Source organism: Theropithecus gelada, chromosome 20, assembly GCF_003255815.1.
Source record: "Theropithecus gelada isolate Dixy chromosome 20, Tgel_1.0, whole genome shotgun sequence".
NCBI lineage: Eukaryota > Metazoa > Chordata > Mammalia > Primates > Cercopithecidae > Theropithecus > Theropithecus gelada.
Genome location: NC_037688.1, coordinates 5049889 through 5063848, shown reverse-complemented (window position 1 = coordinate 5063848; position 13960 = coordinate 5049889). Strand labels below are relative to the sequence as shown.

At 37.3% G+C, this 13960-nt stretch overlaps 1 protein-coding gene across 2 annotated transcripts in view; it reads left to right on the top strand.

The window, feature by feature from the left end:
* Positions 1–13960, top strand: part of ITFG1 (integrin alpha FG-GAP repeat containing 1) — a 307787-nt gene that overhangs the window by 88220 nt on the left and 205607 nt on the right. For both annotated transcript variants that reach the window (XM_025371411.1, XM_025371410.1), the window contains exon 7: positions 10135–10199. In XM_025371411.1, the coding sequence (XP_025227196.1) occupies positions 10135–10199 (65 nt within the window). The remainder of the gene's footprint in view (positions 1–10134; positions 10200–13960) is intronic.

The following is a 13960-nucleotide window of genomic DNA, read 5'->3' as shown; positions in this document are numbered from 1 at the left end:
CTTCTCATTGAAGTGAGCACTCAGCATGACCTATAAATAGCATTCTGCTATTACAACAGGCAGAGGAAACTGAGGAAAAAGATGGCTCGTTAGAAGTTATTAGTCACTGTAAGGTTTACTCTTTGCTGCATTAGAATGATTGAAGATAGACTTTCAGAGTTAACATTGTTTTTAAAATTATTTCATGTAGCTTTTGAAAGGAAGCTTTAATATTTTTAATATACATTTCATTTTCATGTTTAATCACTATTATACTTGTTTCTGCTTCAAGAGAAATTTTTTTATAGTATCACATATAAAGTTTAGGGACTACTTTAATCAAAGGCCATATGCTAAGGAAATTATTTACTTCTCAGAATTACCAACTTCAGATTGTGTACAGGTAGAATGCATATAAGAGCAATTTTTATAATTGTTAAATGTATTTAGTGTGTATTTTACATTAATAAACTTTAATTTTTTAAAGCAAATTAGAGGCCATGAGTATACCTCATTTTTTTAATAAATTACTTTAACCTGAAGTTTCTTAATAATCTGATTGTTTGATTTTAACTTACTTAAAACATACAAACCTTTATAAACACAATGTCACGTGTTGGTAATATTAGCATTTCACTAATGTGAATATAATAACTTCTAAAAACGAATTGCCCATTTAGTTTCTGACCAGTGCAAATGTCACTTCCTCAGTGAGCCCTCCTCAAATTCATCCAACAAGAGAGTACCTCTGCCAGCTGTTCCAATATTATGTATTCATAATTCTAGCAGAGCCATTACCACATAGTATTTGTCAACATCTGCCTCCTCAAGGAAGGAGTAGAGAGGAGTAGTAGAGACAGTAACCTCACCATGTTGACCAGGCTGGTCTCAAACTCCTGACCTCAGGTGATCCCCCACCTTGACCTCCCAAAGTGCTGAGATTACAGGCGTGAACCACCATGCCCCGCCGTGATTTGTGTTTATCTCTCAAATACCTAGTTGAGTGCCACGCAGTCAGAGGTATTTAAAAGACGTTTGAATCCATTGGTGGATATGTCATGGACAAAAATTTTTAAGATCATTCTTTCACATCATTTTATAGGCAAGTAAGTGAAGTCCAGAAAGGTAACATTTTGCTTTACTTTTTCCAAGTTATCGTACTGTATTACTTCAGGCATTTTGTTACTACAGTGCTGTAGATTCAGGAAAAATATTCCCTTCCAGTATGTTCCAGAAATAATGTGTAGAAACCTTAGAGAGAGGTTATTTCATTAAGACCAGGGTTGTTCTAGCAGAAAATGCCTCTCTGGTGTGTAGAAAGTGAACTAAGAATAGTTAAAAAAAGAAGACAGTACACAAATCAGGTTTCCAGACTGGATGGAGCATCAGTGCCTACTGTTAGAGGTTTGATTTTCAGTTACAATGAGTTTAAATCATTTTAAATAACTAATTTTGTATTTTTAACCATCCTTCCCTTGGATTGACAAGATAAATAAACTGCTAACCTTAGCTGACCACCTGTATTGTGTTTTGCAGTTCAGTCTGAGGTAGCAGTTATAAGAGAGACCAGCAACTTCTGCTTATAACTCTTGGAGCATTATCACCTTGATTGAATTGTGACACTTAAGAAATAAATCACTTGCAAGTTGAATTTGATTTTAAGTGTCTGGCCACAATTTTTGTGAATAAAATTAAGAGTTTTTTTCTAACACATACCCCATGACTAGGAGCCCATCATGTAGTGAAAATTTAGAGTTCTGTCAAAAATGTTTCTCTCAGGAGACAGAAATGCATTTAAAAATGTAATTTTTGGAAGTCCTTTAACATCAGCATAAACTGACATACAGTCTTTTCTTTTTTCTTTTCTTTTGAGACGGAGCTTCACTCTCATTGCCCAGGCTAGGGTGCAGTGGCGCGATGTTGGCTCACTGCAACTTCGATGTTGGCTCACTCCGCCTCCTGGATTCAAGCAATTCTCCTGCCTCAGCCTCCCAAGTAGCTGGAGTAGCTGGGATTACAGGCATGCGCCACCATGCCCAGCTAATTTTTTGTATTTAGTAGAGACGAGGTTTCACCATGTTGGTCAGCCTGGCCTCCCAAAGTGTTGGGATTACAGGCGTGTGCCACCACACCTGGCCAAGTCTTTTCATTTGGAGGAAATAAATACTCAGAAATCCAACATGCCATGTTTCAGCTGCTAAAAAATAAAATAAAATAAACATTTTTGGATAGTAATGCTTGTGTAGGCAGCTGTTGAGCAACTAGAAAGTGTAACATCTTTATAAATCTGTAATGAGGCACAGGTGGACAAGATAAGAAAGCATCAGGATTTTGGAATGAAAGGGATGAATGGAAGTTAGTAACCTTAGTGCATAAACCAAATTATTGTAGACTGACTTCATTGCCCCAAGAAAAACACATCAGGGCAAATATAATTCTAAAATTTATATTTTAAAACCTTCATTTAAGTTAATTTACGTAAATGAAAGTTGATGGGAAATCAGAAAATCTTAGCAATTATTGATGCCAAGGTCCTATTCTCCAGTTCTTTACATCATTAAGTATTATCTCTGTTGACTTCTTTACCTTCTGGAACATAGACGACTTTTTGAGAAAGTGGAGAGTCTTATGTTTGAAGTTTGAATTAATGTTTGTTAACCCATATAAACATTCTAATATTGAAAATATTAAAGCTACAAAATCTCCCTGAAATTCCTTAAGGTCCTGACCTCACAGGGGTAGAGGAAATATGTGACTTCACTTGATATATACATTTAACACCAGAATTCAAAATATTGCTAAGTCTTTGGGGACCATTAACTTACCGTAATTGTCTTGATTGCATTTCTCCTAACAATTCAACATACAAGTTATGAAAAATAAATTCCTATGATAAAAATGTAGTAATTAAAAAATATTTACTCCTCATTTGTTAATAATCCTCTTAATGACCCTCATCAAGTGAAATTTATAATCCCCATAGACATTCCATTTCAGTGCGGTTAACAGGTTCCTATCATTATTTGCTGCCAGCAGCCTGTTACTTGGAATTTATTGGTTTTGCCTAAAATTTTTAGTTTATATACAATCTGAAATAAATAAAGCCAGTGTTTTTTGTTTGTTTGTTTGTTTGTTTGTTTTCCCCCACTTAGAACAAAAATACTTCTGATCATGATTTGACTGACGAGGGAAGACAGGGTAGAAGTGTGTTCATTGTTATCATTAGTGGCTTTCAGCCTTGTGTGCCTGGATTTCAGAGTGTGGTGTCTGCGTCTCTCTGTATCTTGTTGTCTACCTTCTTGAATTAGAGATCATCAGAGCTGCCTGCTAAGTATGGTGAATCTTCATTTTGGTCCCCATGTTTCAGGAAATAAAGAAAGTTTAGATAGAAGATAATGAACTTAGAAGTTGAAATTTTAAAATGATTCTTAGAAATGTAGACTTGTGAATGGGGAACAATTCAAGCACATTTCTCATATCATCTTACCAAATTAGTGCATCTTTATAGAATATGGTCTGGCAGAATTATTTGATATAGAGAAATATAGGAAATAGGGTTGATCTTCTGCAAACAAAGATATGACTAATGCAATCATCTCTATCAGAGGTTTCAAGCCAATACTTGTGAGCAAAATCAGCCTGGAGACATGTTCTGAGTGTTTTTGACCCATGCTGTGTTTCAAATATTTTGAATTAAGTTTCAGTATTTTAAAAGTATGATTTTTCATATTAAAAATCATATTTCTGTAACAACAATTGTCTGGAGCTAATTAATTCTGTCCCCTCTGGTCAGTGATGATCTCTTTTGCTTCATCCAGTTCCCTCACTTACCACTGTCTCTCTTATCCTGAGATGCTTATTCAGTTTGTATGCCCTTGCCTTTTTACTATTTGATCATCTTGTTTGTACCAGGCCCTCTTAACTTACTTAAGTTAAGGCCTTATGCCTTACAGCATTTCAGTTGATGACCTCTGAGCTATAGAATGCAATTAAACTGTTGCTGCAAAGAGTGAAAGCTGGCATGAACTGGTTTGTCTTAGTGATTTCAGCAGTCATATGGCCTTCAGTATACTTTTTAATGACTAAGTGGGGGGAAAGGTGTTTTATTTTAAAGATTTTTTATTCTACATTGTTATGCTGCCCTTCCACTAATATAACTGGACCTAAGAGAAACTGGATAGTACTATAGAACAAATATAAACATGAGGTTGGCATAGCCTCCTAGCTTGAGCGTAGAAACAGTATAAGTTATGATACTGCTTTGAGCCATTCTTTGTGGAAATGTCTCCAGACATTTCAGCTTACAGAAAATACTGAGAATGTTTTATTAACTGTGTTTTTCCAAAATAACCCGTAATATTACTCCTTTGTGAATAGTAACTATTATTACCCAAGGAGAATTTCTTCATGCAGGAACTCAAAATAATATCATGAATATTTTTTTTTAATTTCCATTGGAATATTTTTCTTAAAGCTTGAGACATCACACTGAAGGATATAGTGCCTGAAATCACAATTTTCAACATCTCTTTTATACCATAGTATATCAAAAGTATATTACATGCTCATGATTAATCATTAAGCTTTGTTTTGAGTTTTTCTAACATGATTTAGTTCATTTAGACTTCCAATTTAAGTTTCTAAAACTCCTGAGACTTCCTTTTAGTGCCAGCTGTAACCGGAGAGCTCTGCAGTTGACAAAGATTAAAATGCAGTAGCTTACTCCTTTCAAGCTATGAATGGAGATAATTGAAGCATAAACCGTTTAATGTTTTTGTACACACTTGTCTATGTCTATGTAGTTTCTGAGGAATAAACTACATGTGCATTTAATATTTTCACTATTTTACTTGTTAAATGAATCTAATGGGAAAGAACTTAATTGAGTTTGGAGTTTAAATCCTGAATTTTTCACAAAATCATGATGTGATCTTTTGTTATGGAGTATTTGTTCAAGTGAATATCAGTGATGTCAGCTATCATTATGTTGTTTCTATTAGCATTTTTAAAGTTAGTTTTTAAGACAGGAAAGACAAACTCATATCCAAAATATATATGGTCCCTGTAAATGAATTGCTGCCACGTCCAGGGTGAAAGGGGTCCAATGTAGTCGCCATGCCACCAACTCTTTATACCAAACCGCACCTCACCGCACTCTCCCTATACCAACCCTGTTCTTCCAACCCCCAACCCTGCCTTCATCAAACACATGCAGAACTTAGTCTCGTACACACTCTTCTGGCTCCTGCCAGTACATGTCCACTAGGTCCTGGACTTAATTCAGAGTGCAGTCCCTTTCTCCTACCTGTCCATCACATTCCTGGCTAAGTTTACACTGTAATTTAACCTTACTTTTTGGTCTAGTGGTCAGGTGATAAGGTGGGCAGAGCATAGGAATGGGGGTGTGAATCACATAATGAGGGCAGAAACTGCTCCATCATCATCATCAAACAAGAAAGAACACTAGCTGTTAACAGCGAAGAGTGGGCTACTTCTACAGACTGTGAAGTTTTGCATGAATCTGAGGACTCAAAAGTTTCTGCTTCATCAACCTAGATGTTCCCTTTCCATGGATCATGTATTTTGTTTCCATTATAGGGCCTAACCTTAGCATAGCAGAGCTGCTGTGGTTGAAAATTTAACCTTCTTAGGTTCTCTTCTTCTACTCTTACTGGTCAAAGTCCTCCTTGCCCTTTTGGTGCAGGATGTAAGAACCTCTCTTTTATTTGCTACCCAAGAGACCCTCTTCCTTTCACATTTAGGTTTTAATTTCTGATCATTCATGTTCAGCCTTTGTATCTGTCTTGTGCTTCCTCAGTTGAGCTTAGCAATAGCTGTCTAATTGCCCTGTCCTTAGCATTAGTGTCTGCCTCATATTTCTAAAAAAAAAAAAAAAAAAGTATCACACCCCCACTAGCGGATTTCCTCTCACCAGAATACTGTCACAAGACAGCAACAGTAAAAGATAAGTGGGGGAAAAGGTGTTTTATTTGGGGGCTGTCTCTGCCTTATCCCCAGTGAAGGAACCCATATTGCCTGCCCCATGATAGGTGATCCAACTACAGAATCTCATCTTTTTTTTATTTTTTGAGATGGAGTCTCGCCCTTGTCACCGAATCTGGAGTACAGTGGTGCCATCTCAGCTCACTGCAACCTCTGCCTCCCGGGTTCAAGCAATTCTTCTGCGTCAGCCTCCTGAATAGCTGGGATTACAGGTGCACACCACCACGCTTGCCTGGCTAATTTTTGTCTTTTTAGTAGAGACGGGGTTTCACCATGTTGGCCAAGCTGGTCTTAAACTCCTGACCTCAGGTGATCTGCCCGCCTCGGCCTCCCAAAGTGCAGGCATTACAGGTGTGAGCCACCACGCCTGGTCCAGAATCTCATCTTAGTGTCTGTTTTCTCAGATCACTTTTGGTATCAACTGTTGTTGGTTGGGTTTCTTGGGGAGCAGACTTTGAGATTCACGGGCATGAAGTTTCATTTTATAGTCAAAACCAGTGGAAGGCATGAGACAGAAACAGAGTTGGGCTGCGATTCAGTGTCAGTAAAAGCCTCAAGTGACCCCTGGGGAGCTCTGAATGTGGAATTGCCTTGTAGAGTTGTCCTGAGCGGTGGTGAGTGAGTCCAGCCTTTGTACCTCCAAATTGACCATTGATTGGATGCAGGCTAGCCCAGAAAGGGATGCAACCTTCTGCAAGGTAGCTCCTTTTCAGCCAAAGTTGTTCCAAAGAGGGCTAACCACTTAGGATTGTCTACCAGAAATATTTCTAGGAGCTGAGACAATAAATCCTTAATTCCCAAAAGGGCATCTGGGTGGCATGTCATATCCATGACAGTTTCTGCAGTACATTTCCTTAATTTTATTTTGTGAATTCCTCTTAGCCATGTGAGAGGGTGAGAACTTTATTGTTTCATTGATTAAAAATTTTCTTCTAGGAGTTTCTTCATTCCCATTTCATTCAAAGTCTGAGGCATGATTCTTTATATTTAATTACTAATAGTTTTCTCTGTTTTTGTTTCTCCATGTAATGAATCATTTATTTTTTCTATGTCCTCTTTACATAATTGAATAGTAAAACGAGATTTTTTTAAAAATCTATTTTACAAGATACTTCCAATCCCTCATCTAGCTTTACTACTTTTCAAAGTTTTAATGAATAGCTAGTGAAGCCATGGCAATACAATCAGCATTGTGTGTTATAGTTCCTAAATTCTTTAAATATGCATGAAAGAACAGGGCATAATTTTCAGCTTCTATGCAAATATAGATTGTGACTAATAGAACACCAGTGGAAAAAAAAATTTTTAATTGTTTTTCAAGGAGTGGCGATAAATTGCTGGTAGTTACACTACTCGCTCTAACTATCCCCCTTAACCATATCCTAACCGTATATGGTCACAGAGTCATTCTTCTAATCCCATGATGCTAACTGCCTTATCAAGACACCAAGCCTTTGATTTCTTGTTGAAAACATGTCTCCACATTTATACTATTTTCAAATGGGTTAAGAGTTTCAAAAGTTGGATATTTTCGGTTTGAACAAATTCACCTGTAATATAGTAGCATGCTTGCCCCTTTTCTGGGTTTTACTTCTTTCAAGTAGCTCAGAACTTGCACTCATGCCTCCCTTAGTGATTCTTAGAACTCTCTTTGGCTGTTAATCCCTAATCACTTTCTTATGCTGATTATTCACATTTTCAGATGCTATAAAAATGTAACACCTTTTAAAGATACTTACTACAGTAGTCAGTGTGATTATTTTTAATGAAACACTTTAACATAGACCCTTCTTTTTCCAAGACTTTCCATTTAAAGACATAATAAAGCAGTTATTTTTAGACGTCCAAGCAAATTTGCAAGAACTACGGTATACATATAGCATGTTGTCCATAATTATCCAACAATCATTTGAACATGTTATATTTCCTGGCTCATAGAAACAGCAGGGATAGAAAAATTTGTTAGGCATGATTCCTGCCCTCAGGGAGCCGACAGACAGATGTGAAGCCAGAATACCATGGGAGGTTGTAATCACCGCCATGACAGAGGTAGCACAGGAGAATAACAGTGGTGGGAAAGCTATTAGTCTAGGGAGAGGAAGGAACTCTGGAAGGAAGAGGACATTTCAGACAGTTTTGAAGAATCCGTTCACCAGGTGGCTGTGAGGTGGAAAGGCACTACAGAGACAAGGAATGACATGTACAGAGGCAAACAGATGTCAGAAAACATGATAAAATCTGGTGACTACTTCGCTCTGTCTGAACACAATCTTCTTGTGAGGGAGTAGCACAAAATTGAGGCTGGAAAGGTAGGTAAGGTGGCCTTCACATAACAACTGAGGAATTTGCCCTTCATCTTGAAAGAAAAGGAATGATGTCAAATGACTTTGGAAGTAACACATCGTTGGGAATGCATGAGTAACAGTAAATAAATCACGTTCAAAGATAACTACATTTGTATATCCACAGGCAAAGCGTTTTCCTTGTTGTGGAATTAAATACAGAGCTATTTGATACATGGACAAAAGAATGGTTCCACTTGGAATGAGGAGTTTTGAGTTCAACTAATTATAAAAATAAATTCCTTAGCTTTTGGGTGATTCCATGAAAATCTTTATTATTACAAGTATTAGATAAATTAGCTTCATCAAATTCATATGACACCCTTACAGAAAACACATTAAAATGTGAATGATCGTTTTCTGAGCATATCTAATAAAGGAAAAAAAAAAACTTTTTTTTTCAGTAGTTATGGCCTTCACATCACTCTGGAATAATTTTTTTTTTTTTTTTGTTGAGACGGAGTCTGCCTGTGTCGCCAGGCTGGAGATCAGAATCTCGGCTCACTGCGACCTCCGCCTCCTGGGTCCAAGTGATTCTCTTGCCTCAGCCTCCCAAGTAGCTGAGACTATAGGCATGCGCCATCACACCCAGCTAATTTTTGTATTTGTAGTAGAGATGGGGTTTCACTCTGTTGGCCAGGTTGGTCTTGATCTCTTGCGTTGGCTTCCCAAAGTGCTGGGATTATAGGCATGAGCCACCGCACCTGGCCAGTAATTTGTGTTTTAAAGCATAAAATAGTACTGTTATTTTAATATTCCTATAAACCACCTCATCATTTTAATACCTTATATATTCACTAAGTAAAATTGCCATGATGCAAACATAGTAAATGCTGCTGGCCAGGTGCGGTGGCTCACGCCTGTAATCCCAGCATTTTGGGAGGCCGAGACAGGCAGATCACGAGGTCAGGAGATCAAAACCATCCTGGCTAACACGGTGAAACCCTGTCGCTACTAAAAATACAAAAAATTAGCTGGGTGTGGTGATGGGCGCCTGTAGTCCCAGCTACTCGGGAGGCTGAGGCAGGAGAATGGCGTGAACGCGGGAGGCTGAGCTTGCAGTGAGCCGAGATCGCGCCACTGCACTGCTACCTGGGTGACAGAGCGAGACTCTGTCTCAAATAAAAAATAAAATAAATAAATAAATAAATGCTGCTACTAGAATAGATTTATTTGCAGTAATAGGCCTTTGCAATAACAGGATGTTTGATTTGACTGTGAACCTGGTTTTTTTTTTTTCCAAAGAAATTTTATTAAAATTATTGTACTTTTCAATAAAACAACCTTTTGTTAGCTGGAATTTATGAAGACAATTCTATTACTGAAAATTTGAAACATAATTTATTGTTCATTTAACATGAGTGCAAAAACTTTTGGATGGTGAAATACTGTGATTTAAAATAATGCTGAAAACTATAATATATAGGTAAGTGTTGCTTTCAGGGTGAGAAAGCAAATATGATTGCGATCAGAATATCTGTTTTAAAAAATATAGTACACTCTGGAATAAAAAAGATTGAAAAGCATACGATTTTAAAAAGTGCTACACATAACTATTCTTGAAAATAAGGAATGCTTTTGAAGGACTAATACCAAATATCCTTGTTAAATACATTTTCTTTAATACAGGGTCATCCGCTTTTTTTTGTTTTTGTTTTTGTTTTTGATGGGATGAAACTTGTTAAAATATAATTTAAAATATGTTTAACTAGAATCGTATTATTTTAATGTATTGCAGTTTTTTTCTGTTTTTAAATGTACACATCAGTAAGACTACAAAACTTTACGTTTTTATTATTTTTCCTTGTAGATTTATTTCTGACGACATTGAATGCCACCTCTAGTACCTTCCAGTTTGAGATATGGGAAAATTTGGTAAGAAATCTTTTCTTTGAAGCATTTTAAAATGATGGCTTTCAGTAAAAGCACACAATTTTAGAAAATAAAATGAAAATAATCACTTGGTTGATTTCAACAATAAATAGAAAACTTTAAGAGCCTTTGGTTGCATTGCTGCATTCAAAACTACTGAATATTGCTGGAGGAAGTGATTCATTCAGCATCAATTCCTCTGCAGGTTTTTAGGCATGACTGCCAATTAAACCAATCAGGCTGCCCTAATGTGCATGTTAACAGGACCCCTGCTATGCTGTCAGCTGTTGAGAGAGGTTACTGTCACTTAATTTGTCAGCATGATGGTTTATGAAAAAACTATTTTAGAAAGACTAATTTTTCCCCTTTGCCTTTAGGCTTATGTAAAGAAATAAGACAACAAACACCAAACTTACTGCCAGGTTGACTAGGATTAAGAAATCTTTCCCAATAGGGTTTTGTTTTGTTTTTTTAAATTGTTAAGTAGAAGATTCCCAAACTGATGTCATGATTTTATTTTACTTTTAGCTTGATGTGAGTTATATGATGGGTTAATTACCAGACAAAACTGGCCATCACAGTGATATTCGTGAAGTATTGGCCAAGTATCGAACCCCACTTTCCACACACAGAAAATTGGCGTAAGAGCCTCTGCTTCGCAGGATCTTTGTGAAGATCATGCCTGACATGCAGTAGGCATTTATCGAATTTTAATTTTAGGTCTGTTGATTTCCCATCTGCAACTCCTGATTGTATTTTATTCAATCCAAATTAAACCCGTAACCTTTTATAAATTTTATTAAAATGCTGATAAAAAATAAGCAAATTTTTGAAATGTAAAGCACAAACTTATGGAAGGAGACTCATTATTAGCCATGCCTCATAATATGGTAAGTGATGCTGGTCATGACTCAGATCTCTTCATGGAAGGAAACTACAATGGGGGGTTGCTTTGTTTAGACGAGATCAGAGCTTCCAACTACTTCTAAACTCAGCAATTTGATTCTTTTTTTTTTTTTTTTTAATGGGGCAAGGGAAAGTAAGACATCTAAATCAAAAAAGACTAATGTACTACTTTTTTAAAAAATGTAGTTATATTTGTTTTTCTGATGATAGAAATATGGTTGCTATATTTTTATGACTGCCATACATTAAGTACCCACTGCTGGGGGAAGTTTGTTTGCAGGTGGTCTTTCATTGCTACCACAAATGAATCTTGTAGTATTAGGAAATGAGAAGTGTATTTGATTAACTTGTATCTGGGGGTCGGGGGAAGCCTCATTATAAATAGGTAGGATATCTATAGAACATAATGAAGCAGCCTTAAGTATATGAGGTTCTTTCAGTCTAGGCTGAATTAAACGTAATGGAGTGAAGCAACTCAACAGGAGAAGATTCTTGATGAAGAAAATAGATTTTGATTGGGTCTTTTATTATTGTTTTCTTTAAAGAAAACTAATAAATTCGCTGTTAGGAAATGGGGACTAAGGACTGTTCTTATAAAGTGACCGGGTCAGTAAGTAACTTTAAAAAAAAAAAAGTATTTTTAAACTCTTGTTAAAGATCGTAAGGCAGATTTTCTTTGAGAGGGCTCCTACAGTGGGGTTTTGCAGTAGGGGGAAGAGATTGGACTCACCTCCAGATACAACAAGGAAAATCAGGATGTTTTAACCAATGAGCAGGATGGGGGTCAGTGGAAGGGAAATTACTTGGGCAGTGGTTGGGTTAAGTTAAGCAGAGTTCTCAGAGGAGCCTAACCAAAGTTTGGTCAAGGAGATAATCTTTCTCAGTTTCCACAGTAACAATAGTTCATCATTAGTAGATTCAGAATTAACTAGTATAGGTAAAGTATGGTTTTCATAAAATGAATGATCATCTTCAATTAAAGATTGGACAGAGACTTTGCAGTCGCATACTAATTGGCCAAAGAAACCTCAAAGCCTATAAAACCACATTAGCCAGTGGAAGAACGAAAGCTGCAACAAATCTTTTTACATATCAGTCAGTTATCTATACAGCCCCATGGTAGTGCTCTGGCAGATACAGAAGTGAATAGGGCTTGTAGACTAGGAGTTGGGATGTGAGTATGGCTGACCCTGGCTGGTATGATGAGATATACATTATGCTACAGGAATTCAAAGAGCAGTTGCTTCTATTTGGTTGCAGAATTATCAGTGAAGGCCTCAAGAAAGACGTGGTATTTAGGCCGGGAGTGGTGGCTCACACCTGTAATCCCATCACTTTGGGAGACTGAGGCGGCCAGATCACCTGAGGTCAAGAGTTCAAGACCAGCCTTGCCAACATGGTGAAAACCCTTCTCTACTGGAAGTACAAAATTAGCCTGGTATAGTGGTGCATGCCTGTAGTCATAGTTATTCAGGAGGCCGAGGCAGCAGAATCACTTGAATCCAGGAGGGGGAAGTTGCCGTGAGCTGAGATCGCACCACTGCACTCCAGTCTGGGCGACAAGAGCAAAACTCTGTCTCAAAAGGGAAAAAAAAAAAAAAAAAAAAAAAAGATGTGGTATTCAACATGGCTAGTATGAATTAAAGGATTTTAGTGATTTGGAAGTGAGAAAGAAAGAGGAAAAGGCAGGCAAGGAATTGCACAGGAGACACAGGACACATCCAGATGGTGGAAAGTGGCTGGTTTAGGCCAGAACATAAAAGAGATAATGGAATATAAGACTAGAAAAATTAGTCTATACAAGATCAGCAAGAGCTTTGATCTCTAAACTAAGTAATTTGATCTCTTAAAAATCTACTGAGAAGCTATTGTTTTAGGACTGAGAATGAGATGAATAGAACCTTCGTTATTACAATTAAATTGGCCACTATATATCAGATAGGTTAGCATGCAACATCTGGAGGTGGAGAGATTAAAGCTTATAATTAATTTAGGAGGACTTTATAATAACGTGGGAAAGAGATGAATGATTAAAGAAGGAAATGTTGAGAATAGACAAGAAGGGTTAGATATGAGAATACAGGATGACCATTAACACAATGCTTACTTACGTTTTGTTCTGGTGAGCAATAAGAGAAGTAGAGGCCAGGCACAGTAGCTCACACCTGTAATCCCAGCACTTAGGGGGGCTGAGGCAGGCAGATCATTGGAGGTTGGGAGTTCAAGAGCAGGCTGGCCAGCTGGTGAAACCCCATCTCTTCTAAAAATACAAAAATTAGCTAGGTGTGGTGGCACATGCCTGTAATCCCAGCCACTTGGGAGACTGAGGCAGAAGAATCGCTTGAACCTGGGAGGCAGAGGTTGCAGTGAGATCATGCCACTGCATTCCAGCCTGGGCAACAGAGCAAGACTCCATCTCAAAAAAATTTTTTAAAAAGAGAGAGAAATAGAAAAATACAAAAGAAGTAACTAATTTGGGGCAGGAAAAAAATTATTTTAGAATAGAGACATGTCTCCCAGCTACTCAGGAGGCTGAAGCAGGAGGATTGCTTGAGCCCAAGAGTTTGAGGCTGCAGTGAGCTATGATTGCACCACTGCACTCCAGCCTGAACGACAGCAAGACCTCATCTCTATATTAAAATTATTTTTAAAAAAGCAAAAAACAGAGACAACGAAGTGGTTGGAAATGTAGGAACAGAACTCAAGGAAGAAAGTAGATAAGTGTCATGAAGAAAGAGTTAAGAATGGCAAAACCAGATCCTTGGACACCCTTTATGTCAGAATTTTTCAGCCTTGGCACTGTCACCATTTTGAGCCAGATAATTCTTTCTGTGAAGAACTGTCTTGTGCATTGTCGG